General features: G+C 36.0%; 1 protein-coding gene across 1 annotated transcript; it reads left to right on the top strand.

Moving 5' to 3' along the window:
* The first annotated feature begins 705 nt into the window (after positions 1-705).
* Positions 706-25,738, top strand: rskrb (ribosomal protein S6 kinase related b). The gene is made up of 13 exons (XM_061739205.1): positions 706-823; positions 10,686-10,976; positions 13,482-13,565; positions 14,890-14,958; positions 16,953-17,022; positions 19,168-19,275; positions 21,011-21,051; positions 21,257-21,284; positions 21,553-21,642; positions 21,787-21,875; positions 23,199-23,309; positions 23,390-23,503; positions 25,383-25,738. The coding sequence occupies exons 1-13, from the start codon at positions 794-796 to the stop codon at positions 25,605-25,607; spliced, it is 1,350 nt and encodes a 449-aa protein (XP_061595189.1). The 5' UTR covers positions 706-793; the 3' UTR covers positions 25,608-25,738.
* The last annotated feature ends 41 nt before the right edge of the window (positions 25,739-25,779 follow it).

The raw sequence follows: 25,779 nt of genomic DNA, 5'->3' as shown, positions 1-25,779 counted from the left end.
GAACAAGATTTATCTTCTCATTAGAAGCAAAACAATCTTGTTCCACTGGCAGATTTTTCTACTTATTTCAAGTGAAAATCTACTTGAAACAGGTCAAAATTGTTGTTTTTTCCAGAGATGAGTCTTGTTTTAAGTGCAGTAAGATTTTTATACTAAAATGAGACATTTTAACCAGAAATAAGACAAATATTCTTATTTTGAGTTTTTGCAGTGATCAAATGATGCAGTGAGTATTGGTTACATCTGAGTAGAAAATTTAGTCCTAATAAGTCTTGAGTACCATTAAAACCATATATATGTATGTATGTATGTATATATATATATATATATATATATGTATGTATATATATATATATATATGTATATATATATATATATATATATATATATATATATATATATATATATATATATATAAAGGCTTTATATATATATCTATGCCATTAAACGGGGTAAAGAGTGCTGCAGTAACGTCACCGTCCAGCAGGGGGAGCTGAACTCGAGTTCTCATTGGTCGGCCATACTCGGGATTAAAGGCTGATTCATGGTTCCGCGTTACACCGACGCAGAGCCTACGGCGTAACCCTATGCCGTAGTTCTGCGTCGATTTAACGCGGAACCATAATTTATTCAGGCTTAACTTGTCTTTTATCTCATCACGTGTCTCATTCTGCATCGCCTGGTCGGCTGGGCTGCAGGTTCTGCTGAAAAAGCATCACTTTGCGCGGTGGACGGGGCGGTTTGGAGCGGGTTTGGAGCGGATGCGGGACCGCAGGAACCCGCTGATCCACCGATGGGGGCCGACGGCAGCAGAAACAGCCAGGTGAGCAAATATCGGCTCAGGTAGAGGAGGGGAGCTGACTGGAAGGATGCTGGACGGAAACAACGTTTTAGTTCCCCCCCTTAAGCATTATACTAAGATAAAAGTTATTTAAAACGCTTTAATTATATCATTCATCACTAAATGTTATTCTTTTTCCACATTAACTACAACTTGCGCTTTTATTTTGAAGGCGAATAGATTTTTCGTTTCCGGATTTGAACTTGTTTCCTACTAAACATTAAATATTAGACTCCCTTTCCCTCATTTCTAAGCAGGTGTTGGTTGGAGGTCTCGGCAATGGCAGGTATTTCACCTGAGGAACTGTAGTTATGTCCCCTGAAGTGATTTAAAGGACATCATGCAATTGCACTTTTATTCTGAAGGCCAATTCATGAATGAATGAATTAATTAATTTCTATTTCGAACATGTATATAAAATGAAAGTAAAAATAATAATAAAAAGATAAACATTTACATCTTCATATAAACATGTGTTCGAAAAAAAGGAGTAGGAAGAAGTGTACACGTTTTCCTAGTTCCTACCCCTTTATAACACTATGGATTTACATTATTGCTATTATTATATCTACACAATATCCATATAAATATAATCTATATAAATACTCTGTAAACATGCCTATTATTACATAATTATCCATATAAGTATATAGAAAATATAAATATTACATAAATGTTATATCAATATCTAGAAAATACAACTATTATATACATCTATATAAATATACACTATATAAACTACATAAATATCCCTATAAATATATATGTGCTACATACCCAATAAATATATAACATACATTACATAATTTCAACTATCCTTCTCAACAGATAATATATACTACATAAATATCTAAACATATCTTAAGCAAGTATAATATACCATTTTTCCCCACATTATTTGTTTCTCACACTCCCCGTCAACCCATTTCCTCTTCCATATACCTGTTTATAAATAATTTTTTGTATTTCTTTTTAAACAGATTTATGTTAGTACTTTGTTTCATTTCCTGCTCCATTCCTCGTTTCCGGTATTGACGCGTTGAACTGGTTTCCTACTAAACATAATAGAATAGAATAGAAAGCCTTATCATTATAATGGTACAATGAGCTCCATAAAGTGCACACATGCAAAGACTATGTAAATAAAGACTGTGTAAATAACAAAATAAGAAACAGGAAACATAAATATATATACACTATGAAAATGAATGAATGAGAGAATAATGCACAAGAATGAGTGAAGAATATTGTACCTAATGGATGAGGAATATTGCACAGTATGAGGTAGCTTATTGGTTCAATATACTAGATATACTAGATTATATAAATAACATTGAATATAATTGAATAAATTCCCTTCCTTTCATTTCTGACTGTGGTCAAGCCAGAGCCATCATTAATACTTACATTAATACTAATATTACTACATTTCATGTGCGCTCATATTTCAGTGTTTTTACTGCAAATTAATGAATGCGGCTCAAAAACAGCGGTTTTCAAAATAAAGCTACTGAGTTTGCGGTAATGCAGATATTTATTTATTTTCATATATATTTCATATAATTCCACCGTAATATTTACACACTTTTACTATAAAAGAAAATAATGAAACACTTTTTTCTTTTTTTTTTACTTCAGGTTCTGTGTTGCAGAGACTGTAAAAATGTGTTTCCCCATAATTTCACCTAATAACTCAGATATCTCTTTAGAATTACGATCACTACAAGCACACCCAATTTCAAACTCTTTTACTGTACAAAAGTAGAAATAATAAGGTGTAAACTATTACAAAGGTCACTCGCATTTTTTGCTTTAGGTTCTGTGTTGCAGAGACTGTACAAATGATTTCTTCCATAATGTCACCTAATACCTCACATACCTCTCTTCAGGACTACAATCAATACGAATATGCTCAATTTCAAACAAATTTACTGTACAAAAGTGGAAATATTAAGGTGTAAACATTAAACATTTTACTTTTCTAGGTAAGGTCAATCGCCTTTTTTGCTTGAGCAGGTGTTGGTTGCAGGTCTCGTCCATGGCAGGTATTTAACTTGGGGAAGTGTAGCTGCGTGCCCTGATGTGGTTTAAAGGACATCCTGCAAGCTTCACCGGGCACATCTCTTTAACCCGCATGAGACGTGTGGTAACTGAAGCTGATGAGGTCCACATTTAAAGGACATCCTGCAAGCTTCACTGAGCACATCTCTGCGTCAGAGATCTGTCGTGCAGCACGAGGCCCGGAGTCTCATTGCTGCTTATAATAATCAAACACACCAAAAAAATCGGGGGCTTTGCATCCCGTCATATACAGGACTGTCTCAGAAAATTAGAAATTAGATAAAATCCTTTATTTTCTGTAATGCAATTTAAAAAAAACAAAAATGTCATACATTCTGGATTCATTACAAATCAACTGATATTGCAAGCCTTATATAATTTTAATATTGCTGATTATGGTTTACAGTTTAAGATTAAGATTCCCATAATATTCTAATTTTTTGAGATAGGATATTTGAGTTTTCTTAAACTGTAAGCCATGATCAGCAATATTAAAATAATAAAAGGCTTGCAATATTTCAGTTGATTTGTAATGAATCCAGAATGTATGACATTTTTGTTTTTGTAATTGCATTACAGAAAATCACAATATTCTAATTTTCTGAGACAGTCCTGTATTTTTATTGGCTCTTACTACTCTGTCTTATATTTTTTAGTTTTATTATCTCATTGTTTTATCTCAATGTTATATTTAAAGTTCTGGATCTAAAGCTTAACTTTAGTGCGTCTGCATCCATGTTTGTAATACTTAGCTAAAATAATAAAGTTATCAATCAGAAGTTATTATCTCTCACAAAGGAGCAGTCTATTGGTTGCATGTGGATATTTATTAAATATTTTATGTTATGGCCAGCTAAGACACCCGAACCCCATTGTTTCTGTCATCTCTAAGCAACGTGCACAAGGACTGTTTTCCCAGTTTAATTTTTGATGTAAGAAGTGGTTAGATGGGAATATTCAGATGTTTTCTGAGATAGTCTGTGACAGCAGATCCCTGAGTTCATGACAGAAAAACCAGCTATTATGGTGTTGGTTCTTAGCCTGATAGATAGATGGGACCCACATCTAGAAAGATGTACCTGCAAAGCCAGATTTCCAGGCTTGTTCCCCTTTTTGCTACAAATATAAGGATATTCTGCAGAGCTGGTAGCAGGCGATGAGCAGGATCCTTCTGAGCATCATGGGGTGTTTGTGCGTTGCTTCCACTGAGCCTTCAGATACCACTAGGTTTAAAGCAGGGGTGTCAAACTTATTTACTTGGCGGGCCGGATTTGACCAATTTTTTTCTCGCGGGCCGCACGCTCAAAATAACAAAAACGGTGCGAAATTTATTTTTTTTTATTCTTTTTTTTTTACTATTGTTATCTAATCCAATATCAGTTGAGTTCATTTTAAAAGAAATATGCACTTTGTTTACACTCTAATTATGTAAAATATATTTCTTCAGGATCTTTTCTTGAAATTTCTTGTTTTTTTCAAATTATGTAAGATACTTTTAATATAATTTTACAAAGATAAACAGAAACAAGTATGTCCTTCAAATATTTCGCTTTTTTATAGGAAATTTAATTAAAAGCAAAATCTTTCTTATTACATCCGAGAGTGTTTCTTTGTGATTTAGAGATTTTTCCAGTACAATTAAGTGTATTTATTTTTAAAAATTGGCACGGATATTTACGCCAGTGTCCCGAAAAAGTCAGCACTTCTTTTTTAACTGTTTTACTTTGTCACTATCCTCGTATTCAAAACTGAAATTCTCAGAATAAATATCTTCTATCATCTTTTTTAGCAGTGATATTTTTCCTGCGAAAATATATAATAGTAGTCAGTTAATAAAAATAAACGATTGTCTACAAAGAAATAAAATCGGCAAATGCATTCTAGAAAACTAAAAAAATGTAGAAAACTGCTCTATTTGTGGAATAACGATGGATTTGTAGAAGAAATATATTATCGGATATGCTGCGATTCATGGCAATTATTTATGCCTTCCTTTTTAGTAAATTAACATTTTGTTTTTTTGCGTGGGAAACTTCTCGCGGGCCACATGAAAACCTCTCTCGGGCCGCACATTTGACACCCCTGGTTTAAAGGGTTCGGGTCCATATAAACCCATCAAACCTTCCTGTGAATGATCTCTGCAGGGCCCACCGGCCTCCTGCCGGGGGAGGATGCTGCTGGTCATGTGACTGGTCTGTAGCAACGTTTATGTGGGTGCAGGTCAGCAGGTTAAGAAGTAGGATCTATTTGAATGCCAACATGCAGCTTTTCTAGGAAGAACAAGATTAATCCCTTTATCTGTCGTTTATACGTCGCTGTTCGCTCTATGGTCATGAAATATTCAAGGTTTAGTTATATTTTCTCCCTAAAGTTCAGATTAAGATTTAATTGGAGGATATTCTCTCAATAAAACCTCTTTAACCCTTGTGTTTTCTTTGGGTCAAGGGAGGGTGAAGGGAGAAAAGAAAGAAAGAAGGAAGGAAGGAAGGAAGGAAGGAAGGGAGAAAAGATGGAAGGGAGGAAAGAAGGAAGTAAGGAGGAAAGAAGGAAAGAAGGAAGGAAGTAGGAAAGGGAGTAAGGAAGGGAGAAAAGATGGAAGTGAGGAAAGAAGGAAGTAAGGAGGAAAGAAGGAAGGAAGTAGGAAAGGGAGTAAGGAAGGGAGAAAAGATGGAAGGGAGGAAAGAAGGAAGTAAGGAGGAAAGAAGGAAAGAAGGAAGGAAGTAGGAAAGGGAGTAAGGAAGGGAGAAAAGATGGAAGGAAGGGAGAAAAGAAGGGAGAAAAGGAAAGAAAGAGGGGAGGGAAGAAGGAAGAAATGGAAAAAATAAGGAAAGAGGGAAGGAAAAGCAAAGAAAGTAATAAAGGAACGAATGATGGAAGGGAGGTAGGAAGAAAAAAGAGTAAAGGAGGGTAAAAAAGGAGGAAAAGAGGAAAGGAAGAAGGAAAGACAGAGCATTGCAGGAGGAAAGAAGGATAGAAGAATTGGGTCATTTTGACCCAAAGACAGAACAAGGGTTAATATGCATAAATCTGTGCTTTTATTTCTTGCACATATTTTGGGTATTTTTCATGATTTCCTGAATAAAGCAGCTTAACAGTCTGGAGCTGATGCTAAGTGGGGCCTTTGAAGGCCAGCGCTGTGAATAGAAGTTCCCAGCACAATGAAAGCAGGCCGTTGGCTGCAAAAGCAACAAAAATCCTCCAGAAAGATAGCAGGGACCTCAGAAGTGAACAAATCAACATCTTTGGTGCATACTAATGAGACAGAGGGAAAACACTCGGCAGCTTTTGCAACATAGAACCGTGATGGACGACCACAGGGTTGTTTCCATGGTGACGCCGACCCCCTTTCAGGACACACAGGCAAGTCAACAACACCCTGGAGAGAGGGTTATATCTGTATCTAAAGATCTACCAGGGTCCACCACGGTAGAGAAACAATGTACAGACCCTGAGAAAAGTAAGGAAGGAATGAATGAATCAATCATTGAATTAATTTATTTCAATTACCACAAAAGTGATTAATAAACAGTATTTACAAAAGAACAATTTCCAAAAAAACTTGAACATATTTATTTATTTATGTATTACGGATCCCCATTAGTCCTCACCGCAGTGAAGACTATTCTTCCTGGGGTCCAACATTTACATTGCACACATAAAACTATAAAATACAATCCTTACAATTAAAACATAACTAAATCTAAACAGAAATTATCTGATATGTAATGGAATTCAACCCCTTAAATTCTTGAAACCAGCCAGAACCAAACAACAAAAAATATTCAATTTTACACACTCAGAATTTCAGAATAAATCAATAATTTCAGAATAAAACCAAGAATTTCAGAATATATATTCACCAGTATTCATCATTTGCGATTGCTTATCGTCGCAATATACAGGACTGTCTCAAAAAATTAGAATATTGTGATAAAGTTCTTTATTTTCTGTAATGCAATTAAAAAAACAAAAAATGTCATACATTCTGGATTCATTACAAAACAACTGAAATATTGCAAGCCTTTTATTATTTTAATATTGCTGATTATGGTTTACAGTTTAAGATTAATATTCCCAGAATATTCTATTTTTTTTAGATAGGATATTTGAGTTTTCTTAAGCTGTAAGCCATGATCAGCAATATTAAAATAATAAAAGGCTTGCAATATTTCAGTTGATTTGTAATGAATCCAGAATTTATGACATTTTTGTTTTTGTAATTGCATTACAGAAAATCACAATATGCAAATTTTCTGAGACAGTCCTGTATATTTCATAAACACATTTTTACATAAGAAAAAACTAATATAAACAACATTTCCAATTGAATAACCTTGTAAGTATGTATACCTTCAGATATTACATTGATTAATGCAAATTGTCTGAAAAGAGGTATGAAGTAAGGAAAGATTAGACTTTGGAAACCAGGACGGGCCTGCTCTGGGAGAGAGTTTAGGTTAGGATTCATCTCACGTTACCTCACACTGTTGCAAGAAAAACAAAAGTATAGTCTTGGAGCAACTATAAAAGAGATAATCCATCTCACCAGGCTCTAGGTTATACATTTACGGTGGGATTTAAGTGTAAATACTCCTGCAGCTGACAGCTGGACTTGTCACAACATGAAAGTACGGGGGTCTATGATTTTATACACAGCTCAGCTCCTTTTAATGTCCCAATAAACCATGACACATGACTAACATTCAACTCAATTCTATTCAATTTGATTTATATAGCATCTATTACAACAGAAGTGGTTTCTAGGATGTTTCCAGAGACCAGAACACGACCCCAGAGCAATTATTACATTAACATAAAACAGTGGCAGGTAAAAACTCTGGTGGGAGAAAACCTTAAACCAAACAGTGGCAACATGAACAACAGCAAGACCTTTGACCAAAAGGAATGAGTCTGTTCACTGCAAGAAAAGCCAGTAGAAATTACCGTAAAAAAAACGCTGAAGGACCATAAATGTTACAGATGAAAATCTTTGTTGACATTGTGTCAGAGTTTGTCTGTCTAACTGGTAATAACTCATTTAATGAAGACATTACTCAAAGAATTCTATGATAGTATGTAAATGTTTATTTCACAGCAAAACACAGCTATTAATACTACAAAATATATTACACAACACACAATCTTTTAATAAAATAAGCGGAAAAATTCAGTCAAATTATAATGAGGCTTTTACCGATTAATAATGCCTCTATTTTGATGTTTTCCAGTGAAATTTAATGGGATTAGATGTAAAATAAGCAATGGCTGCACGTACATTGTACAGGAGAAAATAGCTTTAATGAAGGTATAGTCATACTAATTTGGCTGAAAATGGATGTTGAATTGACCAGTTTTGTACGTAAATTGTATAATGTTATTTTGTAAAGGATTACAGTTTGAAATTGTAAAATTCCCAGGTTGTTCTGTAATGTGTTTTACAATCCGCTGTATCTTTTACAATATTATTCTGGCAACCACAGCTGTCGGTTTTTTTCTGTAAAAACAAAGTTTTTTTTCTTACAGTGTGGAAAGTGTCATTGATTTGATAAAAGTTAAACGGTTCATCCAGTAATGTGCTAAATCTGTTTTATAAATGTATCAGCCGTTTCTATAGTTCATAAGGACTTTGTGGTGTCGCTGCAGACACAACACTGAGGAGGAGACCCAACCTGTTGTGATGTTTTTACATCTCAGGGAGGCAAATGATTCTCCACAAAATGTCAAAAATAAACCTTTTATTTTGTTTTGTTTTTCAGTCTGAGTCATACTTGATTCCCCCAAACTTGGTTCTTTAAATATGTGCAATAAAGGTCACATGTTTCACTGAACAGATGAATTAAAAAGCTTTAATATTCCTAAGTGCTACTAAAACGTAATCCCTCTGCAGAAGAGCTGCGTTTGCACCGAGCTGCTCCGCCGTGCACCGATGTGAAGCCATGTGAATTAAAAACTAGAGAGATGGTCTTAGATCCAAGATTGATGGGGGATCACAGTACTGTTGTCCTACATGATGCATTGAGCAGGTCAATTCTTAAGAATATCTTGGAGTTCATCTAGAAAGTCGACAAACTAATAACAATACCATCTATATAACTTAAAGACAAGAGTATCTCCCAATGTTTCAAACCAAAATCAAAATAAAACTGGATTAAACTGGACAGGAACATGTTTGCTTCCATGAAATCGAGCTCTCAAGTGAATGACAGCTTCTTGCAAGTTGTGAAGTTTCTGGTTAATTCAGAAAAACAGAGCAGATTTTTTTTTTCATTTAAACTTTTCTCGGTACGACGGAGTATTAGGGCCAAACTAAAACAAAAAAAAAGGAAATTACAAGAGTAAAGTCATAATAATATGAGAATAAAGTCGTAATATTACGAGAATAAAGTCGTAATATTTTGAGAATAAAGTCGCAATATTACGAGAATAAAGTCGTAATATTAAATATATTATAAATATATAAATATAACTTTACGGCTTTATTCTCGTAATGTTACGACTTTATTCTCATAATGTTACGACTTTATTCTCGTAATGTTACGACTTTATTCTCGTAATATTATGACTTTATTCTATTACGACTTTATTCTCGTAATGTTACGACTTTATTTCTCGTAATGTTACGACTTTATTCTCGTAATGTTACGACTTTATTCTATTACGACTTTATTCTCGTAATTTTACGACTTTATTCTCGTAATATTATGACTTTATTCTCGTAATTTCCATTTTTATTATCTCCGTCGTATCTCGGAATTCTGAGATAATTATCTCGTTAATTCAGAAAAACAGAGCAGATTTTTTTTTTTCAAGTGAATGCAATACGCTTCCGTATAAAATGAATAAAGGTATCTTTCTGCAGAAAGTTTTACCCTCTTGTCTATAAACTCCCGAAAGGTCGAGCAGAAACAGAGCAGCGCTCGTAATCATCAGAGTCCTTATTGAGGCCAGAACAGACATAGACGGTTTCTGGTTCTGTACGTGATTAAAACCTGGTGCTTGTGTGTGCTGGGATCAGAGGTGGGTAGTAACGAGTTACATTTACTCCGTTACATTTACTTGAGTAAGTTTTGGGAAATTTTGTACTTTTAGAAGTAGTTTTGAATCACTATACTTTTTACTTTTACTTGAGTAGATTTGTGAAGAAGAAACTGTTCCTCTTACTCCGCTACATTAGGCTACGTTGAACTGTTACTTTTCTTTTATCCCTTTTATCCGCGTACGCGTCAATCTCATGACATCACTGGGTGATTCTTTGGGAAAAATGTTTGTTTTTGCATGTTTTGTCACATTTACACAGACTCAAACACACACAGAGTTTCTATGAGTTCATGGGCTTGTTCTAGTTCTGCCTGGTTAAAAACGAAAAGTACAAAGGCTTGACATTTTGTGCTACTTGTGCTTAATTTATTTTTTTATTCTGTTATTTTATTTATTTAATTATTTATTACAGTACTTGAATTTACTTTAAGATTATTTTAATCTAAACTATTTTTTATTTTTCATTCATTTTAATTTCTTTTATTATTTTATTGATTTAATTTGCCTGAAGATGATTATTTTGTACTTTTGTCTGTTTGAATGGTTGTGTTAAAAAAATAAATCAGACGTTACTCAACAGTTACTCAGTACTTGAGTAGTTTTTTCACCAAGTACTTTTTTACTTTTACTCAAGTAATTATTTGGATCACTACTTTTTACTTCTACCTCTATTTTTTTTACAAATTTTTGGCTCCTCTACCCAGCTCTGGCTGGGATCCACTGACCGGCTCTTCTCCCCCAACAGAAGCCCTCTGACGGCCAGGACGATGAGCGCGTGGCCTCCGGGTGGCGGGGCTTCCTGTCCAGCATGGGTCTGTCCCTCCCGGCGGGCCTGTGCCGCCTGGCGCCGCCCGCCCTGCGTCTGGGTCAGCGCCGGATGCTGCAGGGCAAGACGGCCGAGGTGCCGGAGCACGTCCTGAGGCTGGCGGGCGTCGGGCCGGGCCGCTGGAGGGCGGAGTGGACCCTGCCGGCGTTCATCACCATGTTCCTGCCCGAGTTCCCTCAGAGGAGCGTGCCGGGCCACGAGCACTTCCAGGTAAGTAACTAGTTACCATTACTAGTTAATTCATTAAAAAGTAACTCAGTTAGTTAGTAATCTGTTACTTAGACCAAAAAGTTATGCGTTACTATGAAAAGTAACTTTTTAGTTACTGTATTTTCTGGACTATAAGACGCACCTGCTATACAGGACTGTCTAAGAAAATTAGAATATTGTGATTAAGTCCTTTATTTTCTGTAATGCAAAAATGTCATACATTCTAGATTCATTACAAATCAACTGAAATATTGCAAGCCTTTTATTATTTTAATATTGCTGATCATGGCTTACACCTTAAGAAAACTCAAATATCCTATCTCAAAAAATTAGAATATTCTGGGAATCTTAATCTTAAACTGTAAGCCATAACCAGCAATATTAAAATAATAAAAGGCTTGCAATATTTCAGTTTATTTGTAATGAATCCAGAATGTATGACATTTGTTTTTTTAAATTGCATTACAGAAAATAAAGAACTGCATCACAATATTCAAATTATCTGAGACAGTCCTGTAAGCCGCACCCGCTCTATTTTTAAAAAAATAATAAAGAAAAGATATACAAGCCGCAGATATTTATGTTGTTAGATTAGATATTTACTACATGTACAGAACGATTTTGAACTGTAAATAATGTACATGTACCTAAATAGATCCTTTCTTTTAACACGGCAGCAACTTTGCTGTTTAAAGCAGGACAGAACCAAGAGAAAATAACCGGTATTTATTTATCTATTTATCTGTTTAAAATCTGCTTCTACCTACTTGTATCTGCTAAAGAAGAAGTAGCGTATTCTTCTTTGCATTTATTTTGTCTTAGTTTTGATTCTAATTCCGGTTAGAGCGGTGGAAGAAAAATCCACAGAGTAGACGCACCTTTGTATAAGCTGCATGCTGCAAAAAAGTAGCAGCTTATAGTCCACAAAAAAACATTATGTTAAATGCTTCCATTTAATGCTCCTCTAGCCTTCATTTCAGCATGCTACTGTATGGATTTATATTGTGCATCGTGTTCTGCATCCTAAACCCGCTTCTTCACTTCCTGTGTCAATAATGTTGGTTGCTTAGCAACAAGCTGAGAACGGCCAATGAGCTTCAGCAGCAGCTGAAGAACAGGACCGTTCATTACAGTCTCAGATATAATCCATGGTGGCAAGTCGGTTTATAAGAATCTTTTTGCCCAGAAGAAAAAAGAGGGATAACAAGGACCCATAACTATTTTCTTCTCTCGAAAAAACCCACCTGCACCGCGGCTTTAGGAGAAAAAGACGCTACAGAGTTGAGATGCAGCGGCATCAGAAGAGCAGGAATACGTGCGAGGCGGTGCTGATCTCTGCAATTTGAAGCCTTCTATAATAATTGTAAAAAGAATTTCACTTATCACGGCTTCTTTTTGGAACGTAACCCCTGCGAAAAACCAAGGATTACTGTAATGACAATATCTCCACGTTGCGAAACTGGCCTTCTCTTGGCTCATGACTGTCATGTTTTTGAAAGCACACACACTACGTTTCCTCCGGTCTCCGCGTGTGGGGGAAAAAAGCTTCACTGTAGCCAGAAATAACGGAGTAACGCACCGTTTGGTAACGGTAATTGCGATACTGAATTTAAAAAGTAATGCGTTAGAGTATTAGTTACCGCAAAACTAACAGCGTTACTATAACCAGTACTGGAGTTGAGGGGGGATGAGGGGGGACGGCATCCCCCCCTGAAATAAAAACGGTCCAAATCATCCCCCCTGTAAAACTGCCATCCCCCCTTTCCATCCCTTATGTCATTTCATCAATGAATGTGGTTTTACTGCTATTTCAACATTTAGAGTCATCACCAGAACTTATTTGACAATTTTCACCTGTTTCAAGTAAATTTTCACTTGAAATAAGTAGAAAAATCTGCCAGTGGGACAAGATTTATCTTCTTATTACAAGCAAAAAAATCTTGTTCCACTGGCAGATTTTTCTATTTATTTCAAGTGAAAATCTACTTGAAACAGGTGAAAATTGTTGTTTTTTCCAGTGATGAGTCTTGTTTTAAATGTAATTTTTTTTTACTAAAATGAGACATTTTAACTAGAAATAAGACAAATATTCTGGTTAAGATTTTGAGTTTTTGCAGTGATCCATTTAACTTATCCTGTGAAGGACAGAATCATATTGATAAGTTCGGAAAACTGTTTTTTATTCTTGTGTTTTGATGTATTTGATGTAAGCCCAGTGGATATTTAAAGCTTACAGAAGGCTGCATTTAACTGCTGCTATGTCATTCCTGCAGTATTTCTGCAGGTGTTTTGGTCACTGCTATTATTTGTAATATATTATATTATTTGTAATCAGCACAAATTATCTGTCCCCATATGATCAAATCCACCATCCCCCCTGATTTTTTTTTTACAACTCGAGTACTGACTATAACGCGTTACTAAATAACGCGTTAGTCCCAACACTGGCCGTAGTAACCCGGCTGCCTTCACGCCTCTGCATCTCATCTCTCGCTGCTTCTTCAGGTGCTGGGATACATCGCCAAAGGTTCCTTTGGACCGATTCTGAAGGTGAGGGACAAGGCCGGACAGAGAACCTACGCTGTTAAGGTGAGTCCTACATTTTACATAGATTTATTTGACTAAAAGCCGTGAAAGAAATGCCATATTTTATATTAAAAATAAACTATCACATGTTTGTGAAGCAGAATTCCGACCAAGCTCAACAATTCCCTAAATAATAAAAAAGATGCTAAAGCATAGTAAACAAAGCAGTAGTACAATATAGTTGAGATCACTTTTGGATAAATTTGATAAACAATGAAAACCACTATCTTGACCTTTACCACTTAGATTTAGATTAGATTACATTTATTTGAGTAAGAGCCATGAACAAATTGCCATCTTTTATATTAAATAAAGTATCACATGAAAATAAATGAATATAATAACAATAATAGATAATATTATTATAAAATAATTTATAATAATAAAAGTCGGATATTCCTTGTGTGTGTATACTGTTAAAAGCTTCTCAAATTAAAGCCTGAACAGTGATCTCTGGCATTCAAATAAGATGTAACATAGTGCACCTCTAGTGGGACAAAGCGGTATTACAAGACATAACTCATGAGCACTTTCAGTGTTGCAGATCTCTAAACCTCCATGTTGTCAGAAGTGCTATTATCACATAGAGTGACTTTAAAATAACCAAAGAAACATAAATTAAAGTGTAAAAGTCCCATTTATCATCAACATAAAAAGTTCATGCTCACCTACTTCTTTATTATTTTAATATACAGGACTGTCAAAATTAGAATATTGTGATTTTCTGTAATGCAATTACAAAAAAATGTCATACATTCTGGATTCATTACAAATCAACTGAAATATTGCAAGCCTTTTATTATTTTAATATTGCTGATCATGGCTTACAGTTTAAGAAAACTCAAATATCCTATCTAAAAAAATTAGAATATTCTGGGAATCTTAATCTTAAACTGTAAACCATAATCAGCAATATTAAAATAATAAAAGGCTTGCAATATTTCAGTTGATTTGTAATGAATCCAGAATGTATGACATTTTTCTGTTTTTAATTGCATTACTGAAAATAAAGAACTTTATCACAATATTCTAATTTTTTGAGACAGTCCTGTATATTTATTTTCTTGAGTATGTTCTCATACTTTAATGTTGACAAACCACCATATTTTTCACACGATATACATCATACACTGCTTTGGCCAAAAGTCTTTATTGTAGCTTCTGTATGTTTTTGAGGGGTCAACATTCTCTTAACTTTCGCTTTACTTTGGGAAGCTTTTAACAGTATTTACATATTTATGGGATTGTTGTACAAAAACTGTACTTCATCTGGAAGGTTTGTTGTTCTTGTGATCTTATTTCATCGCAGTATTTGTGTCTGCAACAGGTTATACCCAAGTCCGAGATACTAAGACTTGGGGTTTTGGAGCAGTCAAAAGAAGAAGTCATTGTCCAGGTACACGTATGCAGATGATACGCTATTATATACACACTCTTGTGGTGAATCAGCACTATAGAAATAAAGTGAACTGAAGTAATATGAAAAGAAAGTACCCCCTCTTTCAATCATTAGGTTTTAAATATCATAACATATATTTTAAAAATCATCTTATCCTTAGCGGGTCTTAAAATTATGTAAATACCAACTAAACACACGATTAATCACGTTCTGACATTTATTTAATGAGGTTAAAGCGAAAATGCTTCCACTGTAATTTAGAGGTTAATTAGAAAAGAGATGATGTTAATCAAAAGTGCTTGAATAACTGATCATCAGCAGGAGTGAGAGCCTCTCTAAAAACACAAGGTTTAGCAGTTTGTACCATTCTAACACTGCCAAAGAGGAACAACATAAGTAATGATCTGGAAGAAACTATTCCTGACAATCAGGCTGGAAAGTGTTATAAAGCTAGATTATTTTCTCTTTATTAATTAATGGATTTAAGATAAAGCCAGATTTTAAATGCACAAGTGGGATCCAGTCATGATGGTTGCCAGTCGTCCCAGGAAAGGACATCCCAGCAAGCCTCGTTGCCTTGACACTTTTGCAAGAAAATGAAGGCAACGGATGATTGTTCAAATGATTATTCACAGGAAACATCGTTATGTAATGTTTAATGATTGAAAAGCATTACAGCACAACTATATCGTATTAATGAGGCCAAAAACAGCTGGAAACTAGATTTTGAGTGGTTTGGAGAAATGTTTAGATTTTCCAGGGGAAGTCCTTCTGTAGGAAGACTTTGGCAGAAGAGCTTAGGCCCACAAAAATACCACATCATTTCTGGAGCAATTTCATTTGGATAAATGAGATTAAAGTGGAGATGTTTGGCCATAATGGAGAAAACTAAACACAGCTTATCCATACAACCTCATGCCTCATATCCTGCAACCTCATGTGGCAGAAGTGTGACAATAAACAGCCTGTTTTGGACCTAAGCAAACTGGGCTTCTTGCAGTGGTTGAACCGACAACCTCTTTTGCATTGTGGTGTGTTCAGGTGTCAGAAGTGAGGCCATTTGACTGGAAAGTGAAATGTGGATGAAACTGGTTCATGCCTCAGCCAGAAATCCTCCACCGACACATCTACGGCAGGATATTAGTTGGTTTTAGGGGGTTTTTGCCTCTGGACATAAGTTATATACTGATGGTTATCTGATGTTGTATTTGCCTCATAAGTAAAGCTTTCTTTTGTTTGTTTACAAATGATTACTGATTTGGTACGGAGGAGTTTAGCGCCATGCAGGAGAAAAAATATTTGAAAGGGGGATTTTTTTTTTATTGTGCACTTTGAGAAAAAAGTCGAAATGTCGAGCAAAAAGTCGAAATATTGAGAATAATGTTGAAATACAATTTCAAGAATAAAGTCGAAATTTCACCTTTTTTCTCAACATTTCAACTTTATTCACAGAATTTTGACTTTTTTCTCAACATTTCGACTTATTTCTCGAAATTGTACTTCAACATTATTCAACATTATTCTTGATTGGAGAAAAAAGTCGAAATGTCGAGAAAAATTTTGAAATGTCAAGATTAATGTTGAAATACAATTTCAAGAATAAAGTTGAAATTTCACCTTTTTTCTCAACATTTCAACATTATTCACAAAATTTTGACTTTTTTCTCAACATTTCGACTTATTTCTCAAAATTGTACTTCAACATTAATATCAACATTCCAACTTTTTTCTCGACATTTCAACTTTTTTCTCAAAGTGCATAATGAAAAAAAAATCTTCCTCCTCTAAAATATTATTTTTATTTTTCTCCTGCCTGGCCCTAATACTCTTCCGTAGATTGGTGATATTTAGAAAGAGCTTAAAGAAATGATAAATTAAGTAATCTGGGAAGAATGAATGCTAGTAAGGGAGGAAGGACCCACGGCCGTCTCCTTGACTGACGGTCAGAATCGAGCTCTTCCAGCTTTCCAACCTTTGACCTTTGCCCGCAGCGTCAGGTCCGCCACCCATTTGTCCACGACCTCCAGGACTGCTGGCAGACGCAGCGCCACCTCTACATTAGTGAGTCGGCAGCTGCCGGTGACCCACAACCCGAACCCCCCACTCCCCGTGTAACCTCACCGGTATCTGCTCAACGACCCCGACTCGGCTCCCAGAACACCACAAGTTAAAGATGCTGAGCTGAATATCAGTCCTTTGACTAGTGCAGGGGTTAGCAACCCGCGGCTCTAGAGCCGCATGCAGCTCTTTAACGCCGCCCTGCTGGCTCATGGGGCTTTTTCAAAAATGTTTGACCTTTTTTTTCCCCTTTTTTTTTCTTCTTTTTTTTCTCTTTTTTTCTTTTTTTTTATTTTTTTCTTCTTTTTTTCCTTTTTCTTGTTTTTTCGTTTTTTTCTCTTTTTTTCTTCCTTTTTCCTTTTCTTTTTAATCGCGACATTTTGACTTTTTTCTCAAAATCTTGACTTTTTTCTCGACATTTCGACTTTTTTCTCGATATTTCGACTTTTTTCTCGACATTTCGACTTTTTTCTCGACATTTCAACTTTTTTCTCGAGATTGTACTTCAACATTAATCTCGACATTTCATCTTTTTTCTCGACTTTTCGACTTTTTTCTCGACATTTCAACTTTTCTCGAAGTGCATAATGAAAAAAAAATCTCCCCCCAGTTCTAACTAATATAGAAACATGCAGCATGTGTTGCCTTCATTCTAAGGCTTATACAAGACTTTTCATTTTTTGCGGCTCCAGACATATTTGTTTTTTGTGTTTTTGGTCCAATATGGCTCTTTCAACATTTTGGGTTGCCGACCCCTGGACTAGTGGATGTTCATGCCTGCCTAGAAACACCGACTTCACCCCCACAACCCTCAGTCAGTTGCATCCCCGTCCTTCCCTCTCCCTCCAGAGCGTTTACCCTTTTATCCAAATGAGTCACTGACTCAGAACGCGTGACCTACATTGTTCGCACCCCCGAGAGCACAGTAGCCACCGAACCAGATGTTGAACTTTTTATGCAGCACATCACTGAATCACACCGTTTAAACCATAAATAAATACAGAGAATATGGAAATGAAAATGAAAATGTAGACTTGAAGCTTTGCAGCATCATACTTTTCTGAAACCTCAGCGATGAAGAAGTTTATTAGATAGAAGATATCTGAAGTGCTGCTGAACATCTGCTCCTTTTTTCTCTTTTTTTTTTAAATTCTTTATTTAGGTATGGCAGTACATATCACAAAGTAAAAGCAGTAATATTCTTATCCGCCATCCAGTTTTTTTTCCAGTTCTAAACATATAAGAGATAAGAAAAGGGAAAGAAAGAAAAAACAAAAACTACAAAAAACTCTATACAATCTGGGAGAGACAGACTGAAAAACAAAACAAGTTTTATCTATTCAATACCTCCACAAATTCTGGGCATAAAGGCTTCACATATACAACCCATTTTCGTCCACAATTTTACAAACATTTTTCTGCAGACAGAGGCAAAATGTAATCTTTTCCATCATATACAGGACTGTCTCAGAAAATTAGAATATTGTGATTTTCTGTAATGCAATTAGAAAAATAAAAATGTCATACATTCTGGATTCATTACAAATCAACTGAAATATTGCAAGCCTTTTATTATTTTAATATTGCTGATCATGGCTTACAGTTTAAGAAAACTCAAATATCCTATCTCAAACAATTTGAATATTCTGGGAATCTTAATCTTAAACTGTAAACCATAATCAGCAATATTAAAATCATAAAAGGCTTGCAATATTTCAGTTGATTTGTAATGAATCCAGAATGTATGACATTTTTGTTTTTTTAATTGCATTACAGAAAATAAAGAACTTTATTACAATATTCAAATTTTCTGAGACAGTCCTATCATTAACTAAGTTTATCCACTCCTGTATTGTGGCCTCAGGGAGCAACCAATGTCTCATGAGCGCTTTTTTAGCAGCAGTTATCAAAATCCCAAATAGGCTCCTTTTTTATCTCATGTTAGAATGAAAAATATCATTAAAATGCTGTGAATGGCTTCTGTTTGTTTGGTTATTTTATTGGAAGATGTTTTTATTCAGTTCCCTTCAGGATCACGCTTTTCCTTCCTGATTCTGTTCACCAGTGTTTGCTCCTCCGCCCTTCCCCTCCCCTGAATCTGTCGCTGCGCCACAGAAACATGTTTTAATACGTTATCTTCTCTCACAGTGTGTGACTACTGCAGTACAGGAGATCTGTACACCTACTGGCAGATGATCGGACAGTTTTCAGAGGACACGGTGCGAGTGTTTGCAGCAGAGTTGGGATGTGCTCTCGGTATGTAGCTACATAATACATTACAGATAAGATATTCAGATGCAGTATACTAATTTATGCTTGAGTACAGGTGCACAGCAAAAGAAAGTTCATAATTTTGATTATTAATTGCTAATCTATTTAATCTAATTTAATGATAAAGTTAAAACAGAACAGTTGCTTTGTATTGGGGCAGATTTGAATCTTACGGGTGTTATATCTGACAGCATTCAGTCACAGTAAATATTTCTTCGTATACATAATTTAAAAAAAAAGATTTAGACAAAATAAATGATTTCTTCTTGCTTTTTTTGATGTTTTGCATCAAAATCGTCATTTTTCATCATCATCCATCCCAAACTTTTTGAAGGAGGGTGGTATTTATGGTACAAACCTTAAAGAATCATTATTATTTGATGGAAAGGGGTGCAAACATTTACTGGGGACTAAAAATGACAATTTTAAGTTAGAGCAAAATATAAGTTTGCAACAAAAAGTGGTTTTAACTTCAATGTGTGCAAGAGTGTATAAGACGGACAGTTTTTACACACATGTCCATCTAACTACTGTCAGTAGATGCAAAAGGAGGAGAGTTGGTTCCTCTGCTTCTGATATTTGTCCAGTTTGATGTAAATATTTAAGTCCTGATCCAGCAACCAGACCGAGATGCAAAAACAGTCCTTTTTGTACAGTTTTTGTACAATACAATACAAACTGATAATGACTTTTGTGTGTATCTTTACGAGCCTGTTGACGGCATCACTGAATTGGAGCGACATGTTTTAGTCTCGTCAGACGCTTGAAGATGCTTGTTGTTTTTAATCCGCCTCATTGGCCCCTGTGCTGCTAACATTTATTGCGAACACACTTTTAACTCAAAGCAGGCTGGATTCATTTTGTTGGTGAGGAGTATAAACGTAGGATCTAGAAACACGCGGCAGGTCACCATAAGTGTTTTAGTTGTTACTTAGTAAAAGGGTGAGCCCTCCAGGAGCATCCACTAACCCGAGCAGCACCAGGATTCATCCATGTCCTTATAGACTTCACTGACTACGTTTACATGCAGTCAAAATTTGGGTTATTGCTAATATTCCGGTTACTGAAACATTCAGAATATTCCGTTTATGGTAATTAATCATTTGGGATATCTGGATCAAACCAGCGACGCATGGAGAACGTGATGATGCAATTCCCGTCATTTCTGCTTCTTCTTCCTGTATCCAAATTCCAAACAAATGCTGCTTCGCGCAACTTTTCTCTCACCTTCTTCTAGATCTGGCTATCCCGGTACTTTCTACCGTCTACAAATGCAGAAATGTTCATATCCTTCATTACATTTATGAAGTGATTAGTCTCCTCCTGGTCTTGCGTTTCTCCGTGTTTATAAGAACTTCCTGGACTCAAAAGACCAGGATTCCTTGTGAACAGAACATGTGCAGAAAACAGATTCATGTTCCGTTTAATCGGGATATTCCGTTTGGCGTTTACATGACCCAATATTCAGGTTTTAAAAGGAGTAACCCAGGGGTCATATTGGGGTTTTTAAAAACCGGAATATGAGCAAATTCGGGTTATTCAAAGGGGTTATTGGTGTTTACATGGCCGTGCAAATTCGGGTTATTGCTAATATTCGGGTTTTAAAAGGGTTATTGATGCATGGAAACGTAGTCACCGTCAACCCTGTTATTAAAGCAGCTGAGTTTCATGTTCTGTTTTGTGTGTTTCTTTACTTCCTGTCCTCCTCACCCCCATGCAGGCTTCCTACATGATTTTGGGATCATCCACAGAGATGTGAAGGTAAATTATATTATATTCCTTGAAATGATTGATTTCTTATTTTCAGACATGTGTGCATTATTTTGTTGACTGCATGACATTTGAAAAGCAGCAGGTAGAAATGTTGTTGTTATATAATAAAGTGCAGTTTTAATATGACATGATAGTGATGTTACCCACTGATGAAAACTAGGTCCCTTTGCTGTGTTTTATTTCTCCTCCCCAGATGGAAAACATCCTGCTGACGGACCACGGTAGGTGAAAGCTCGTCCCAGCAGAGAGCAGCAGAGCTCCGGTCTGCACGAGAGGCTCAGAATCTTCCAGAAAACCTCTGGACGTGCACAGCTGTCTAATAACACACATTAACCCCAAAAAAGGGCATCTGTTTGCTCTGACGGAGGGAGTGAGCGCATTATTATGGGCCTGTGTTTACATTTCATGTTTCATTATCTGTCATGACTGCGTTTGTGGTGAGAATGTGCTTTTAGAGGCTTGATAATGGAGAGAAATGGCCTTTTCCAGGCCACCTCCGCCTGGCTGACTTTGGTCTGTCCCGTCGCCTGGAGAGAGGAGGCAGAGCCTTCACCATCTGTGGAACCATCCAGTACATGGGTGAGGAGAACGGCCCCCGACACGAACACATGCTGGACTGTTTATGCATCATGCATTTTCATCTCTACGGTGTTAGAAAGTGAAAAAATGAAGGTGCAAATATGAAATATATCTGGTGCTGAAACGGCTCTGTTTCCTCTGCAGCCCCTGAGGTGCTGAGTGGGGGACCCTACAACCACGCTGCTGATTGGTGGTCGCTGGGAATCCTGCTGTTCTCATTGGTTACTGGAAAGGTATATATAGATACATATAGATGTATAGATTTATAGTAATTTTATGGATATAATTAGAGGTAAATATATGAACTAGTGTATATATAGCATATCTACTCTTATATGGTTATTCAAGTATATTGTTATACCATTGCTGTCTATTGTTCTCTATTATATTGTAGTATTATAGTAAAGTAATGATTGATGTTTGTTTTGTTTTCTTTTGTTTGCCTTGGTTTGTTTTGATTTTGACTATATTTATATATACATATAATTGAGTATTATATCACTGTATAGAACAGTTATTAAAGTAGGTATGTGTGTTTTATAAGTAAGCTTATTGAAACTCGTCTTACTATGTAAGAATGTATGTAAGATCAGAGCTGGGTAGAGTAGCCAAAAATTGTACTCAAGTAAAAGTACTGTTACTTCAGAGTAATATGACTCAAGTACAAGTAAAAAGTAGTCATCCAAATAATTACTTGAGTAAAAGTAATAAAGTACTTGGTGAAAAAACTACTTAAGTACTGAGTAACTGTTGAGTAACGTCTGATTTATTCTTTTAACACAACCATTCAAACAGACAAAAGTACAAAATAATCATCTTCAGGTAAATTAAATCAATAAAATAATAAAATTAATTAAAATGAATAAAAATAAGTACTTTACTAAATAATAAAATAAATAAAATAATAACAGAATAAAAAAATAAATTAAGCACAAGTAGCACCAAATTTCAAGCCTTTGTATTTTTCTTTTTTAACCAGGCAGAACTAGAACAAACATGAACTCATAGAAACTCTGTGTGTGTTTGAGTCTGTGTAAATGTGACAAAACATGCAAAAACAAACATTTTTCCCAAAGAATCACCCAGTGATGTCATGAGATTGACGCGTACGCGGATAAAAGTGATAAAAGAAAAGTAACAGCTCAACGTAGCCTAATGTAGCGGAGTAAGAGGAACAGTTTCTTCTTCACAAATCTACTCAAGTAAAAGTAAAAAGTATAGTGATTCAAAACTACTCCTAAAAGTACAAAATTTCACAAAACTTACTCAAGTAAATGTAACGGAGTAAATGTAACTCGTTACTACCCACCTCTGTGTAAGATTCAGGGGTAGGACTCGATAAGTGTTTACTTCAATCCTATATATATATATATATATATATATATATATATATATATATATATATATATGTGTATATATATATTTCAGTTTTTTTACTTTTTTACATGTTCAAAATAAAATCATCAAATCAAATCAAGGTGAGCGCCATGACAAGTAGCCCCAACAATGATTAAATTTAGTTTTTAATTGAAAATCCCCCTAATGTGTGTCTGCAGTTCCCCGTGTCTCCAGAACCGGACCACTGCAGAATGCTGAGGAAAGTGAGGACCTTTCCCTACGAGATTCCCCTCAGCTTCAGCTCCCAGCTGGCCCTGCTGATAACCGAGGTATTCACACACCGTTAAACCTGCTGCTGTGGAGGTTCGGATCATTTAATATTGTGACCTAAACTCCATGGTGTGTGCAGCTTTTATGTAAGACTCCCACCCGCCGCCTGAGAACTCTGGACCGCTTCAAACGGCAAACATTCTTCCACGGGACGACGTTTGACCTGGACCTGCTGCAGCGGCGGCCCGTGGAGGTACATGTAGTTCACACACCTCAGATACTTGAAACAAGGTTTTCCTTACTGGCAGGTTCATTTATTTATTATTTAATAAAATAACAATTTAATATAAACACAGATGTTCCTAAATTCTGAATGAAAGGGATCAGAAAGAAGAATAATCTGATTTAATCTGCCACATTTACCCCAAGAAATCCATTCACAAATAACGTAAATTCAAAAACAATAACAAAATAAAATAAAATAGCTGCCGGACGACAAAGACAGTCACGTGGCTTTTTAGTTCCCAAGTTACAATTAAGGTAAATCCATTCAAACCAACAAACAATGTTTATACGTTTCATGACGATGGGGATGTCAATCCAACGTAACTAACATATTTCATTATATCTCCTAAACATACTGGCTTTTATTGTTCTTTTGAATGCACTGTTTGTTTTGAATCCGTTCATTCGGTTTTCAAAATAAAACCAAAAGTAAGAAAAAGAAAAATCAACTAATTTTCTCAGTATTCGTTTCCTAACTAAAATGAAAACACGGATAACGACCGTTTCCCGTTTAATCCATTTTTGATACACTTTTTTGATACACGGATTGATTTGGATTCTTTGGTTTCTTTGTTCAGATAAAACATAAACCGATTCCTTTCACACAAACACAACGTTCCATCAGTTTACTCCTGAATCTTGCTTTTTTAAAGATCTCTGTTCCTTTTAAGTTATACTTGCTTTTCTCTTTTTTCAAATCTTTTCTGAATGTTGATTGGTAAAGTTGTTCCATCAGCTTTAAACATAATTTGCAGAATCTACTAATACATTGGACTAATGGATTTGTTGGATTTCTACATCGTTTTCTACTGATTATTCTTATGTCTCTTTTTTGCAAAATGAAAATGGACTGAATAAATGTTTTACAGCCATTTCCCCAAACCTCGACACAGTAGGTCTGATATGGAACAATCATAGTGTTATATAGTCTGCATATATAGAGTATAGAGTCTGCATTGACGTCACTTCTCCACTTACGCCCCCTTACTCACTGAGTGGCAAAACATCGGAAAAAACAGCTGCAACTAGTGGAGAAGACGGGATAACAAACGATTATCGGCTTAAATTAGCGTCAGTTGGACTTGACAGAGACCCGTACAGTTACCAAGAACCAGTGGTCCATGGACATTAATATTTGGTACAGTTACCAAGAACCAGTGGTTCATGGACATTAATATTTGGTACAGTTACCAAGAACCAGTGGTCCATGGACATTCATATTTGGACACCAATCCAGTTTCCTGATATTTATATGGACTTAATTTCTACGCCGGGGAAATACACGAAGCAAAGCTTGAAGGAATACAAAAGTCTTGACGCTTGGTCCGACTTCAAGGCAGGATTTGTTGTAGAAATTAAAGTGATGAGGACACAGAACTTTATGATTTGACCGTTTAACGTTAGCTACCCAAAAATCCAACATTACCTGATACAAAATGAGAACCACAAATCCACGTTTCGGTGCCTGGAATCCAGTTGTTTCTGTGAATTGCAGCGATCCATTTGTCTCTCTTAAGCTTATTTTTTGGCAGTCTGTAAAAAGATAACTCCAATGTCTTGCTAAATCTATGAGTACAGTCGATCGCACAACAGCTCTTTCCCATTTTAGATGTTTTCCAGTTGCTCAAACTGAAAGTTTACGCTGCCACTCAGTCTTTCTGACACTCAGTCTTTCTGACACTCAGTCTTTCTGACACTCAGTCTTTCTGACACTCAGTCTTTCTGACACTCAGTGGGCGTAACCCGCTGTGACGTCATGCGCATTCCCTCTATAAAATGTACAATGCTTTGTTCAATGAATCCTTTACTTTGTGTAACAGAGCAGTTGTGTTTGATATCTGATCCAGGTGATCCTGGAGCTGAGGGAACGACCCGACCGAGCCGCCAAGGCTCGGCGAGGCCTCACGTTGTCCCTGCAGCCTCTGAAGGGCTTCGACTACGACTCGCTCCTCAGCCCTCCGGCCACGCCGGACACCCAGCTGGATTCAGACGCTCACGCTCGCGCAGCTGCCGCCCTGCCGGGCCCGGCGCTGCAGGACGCTCAGGAAACACGCAGGGAAATCTTCGTGTGACGGACTTCATGTTTACGACGCACTGACTTTAAAGGCCACGCGTTGCTCACACTGTTTCACCCTTCACACCTGCGTGAAGATGTCTTATTCTGAAGAAATTAAATACAGGACTGTCTCAGAAAATTAGAATATTGTGATTTTCTGTAATGCAATTACAGAAACAAAACTGTCA

Source organism: Cololabis saira, chromosome 14 (assembly GCF_033807715.1).
Source record: "Cololabis saira isolate AMF1-May2022 chromosome 14, fColSai1.1, whole genome shotgun sequence".
In the NCBI taxonomy this organism is placed as follows: Eukaryota; Metazoa; Chordata; class Actinopteri; order Beloniformes; family Belonidae; genus Cololabis; species Cololabis saira.
Note: the sequence above shows the minus strand (reverse complement) of the source record. Positions and strands in the feature narration are given on the sequence as shown.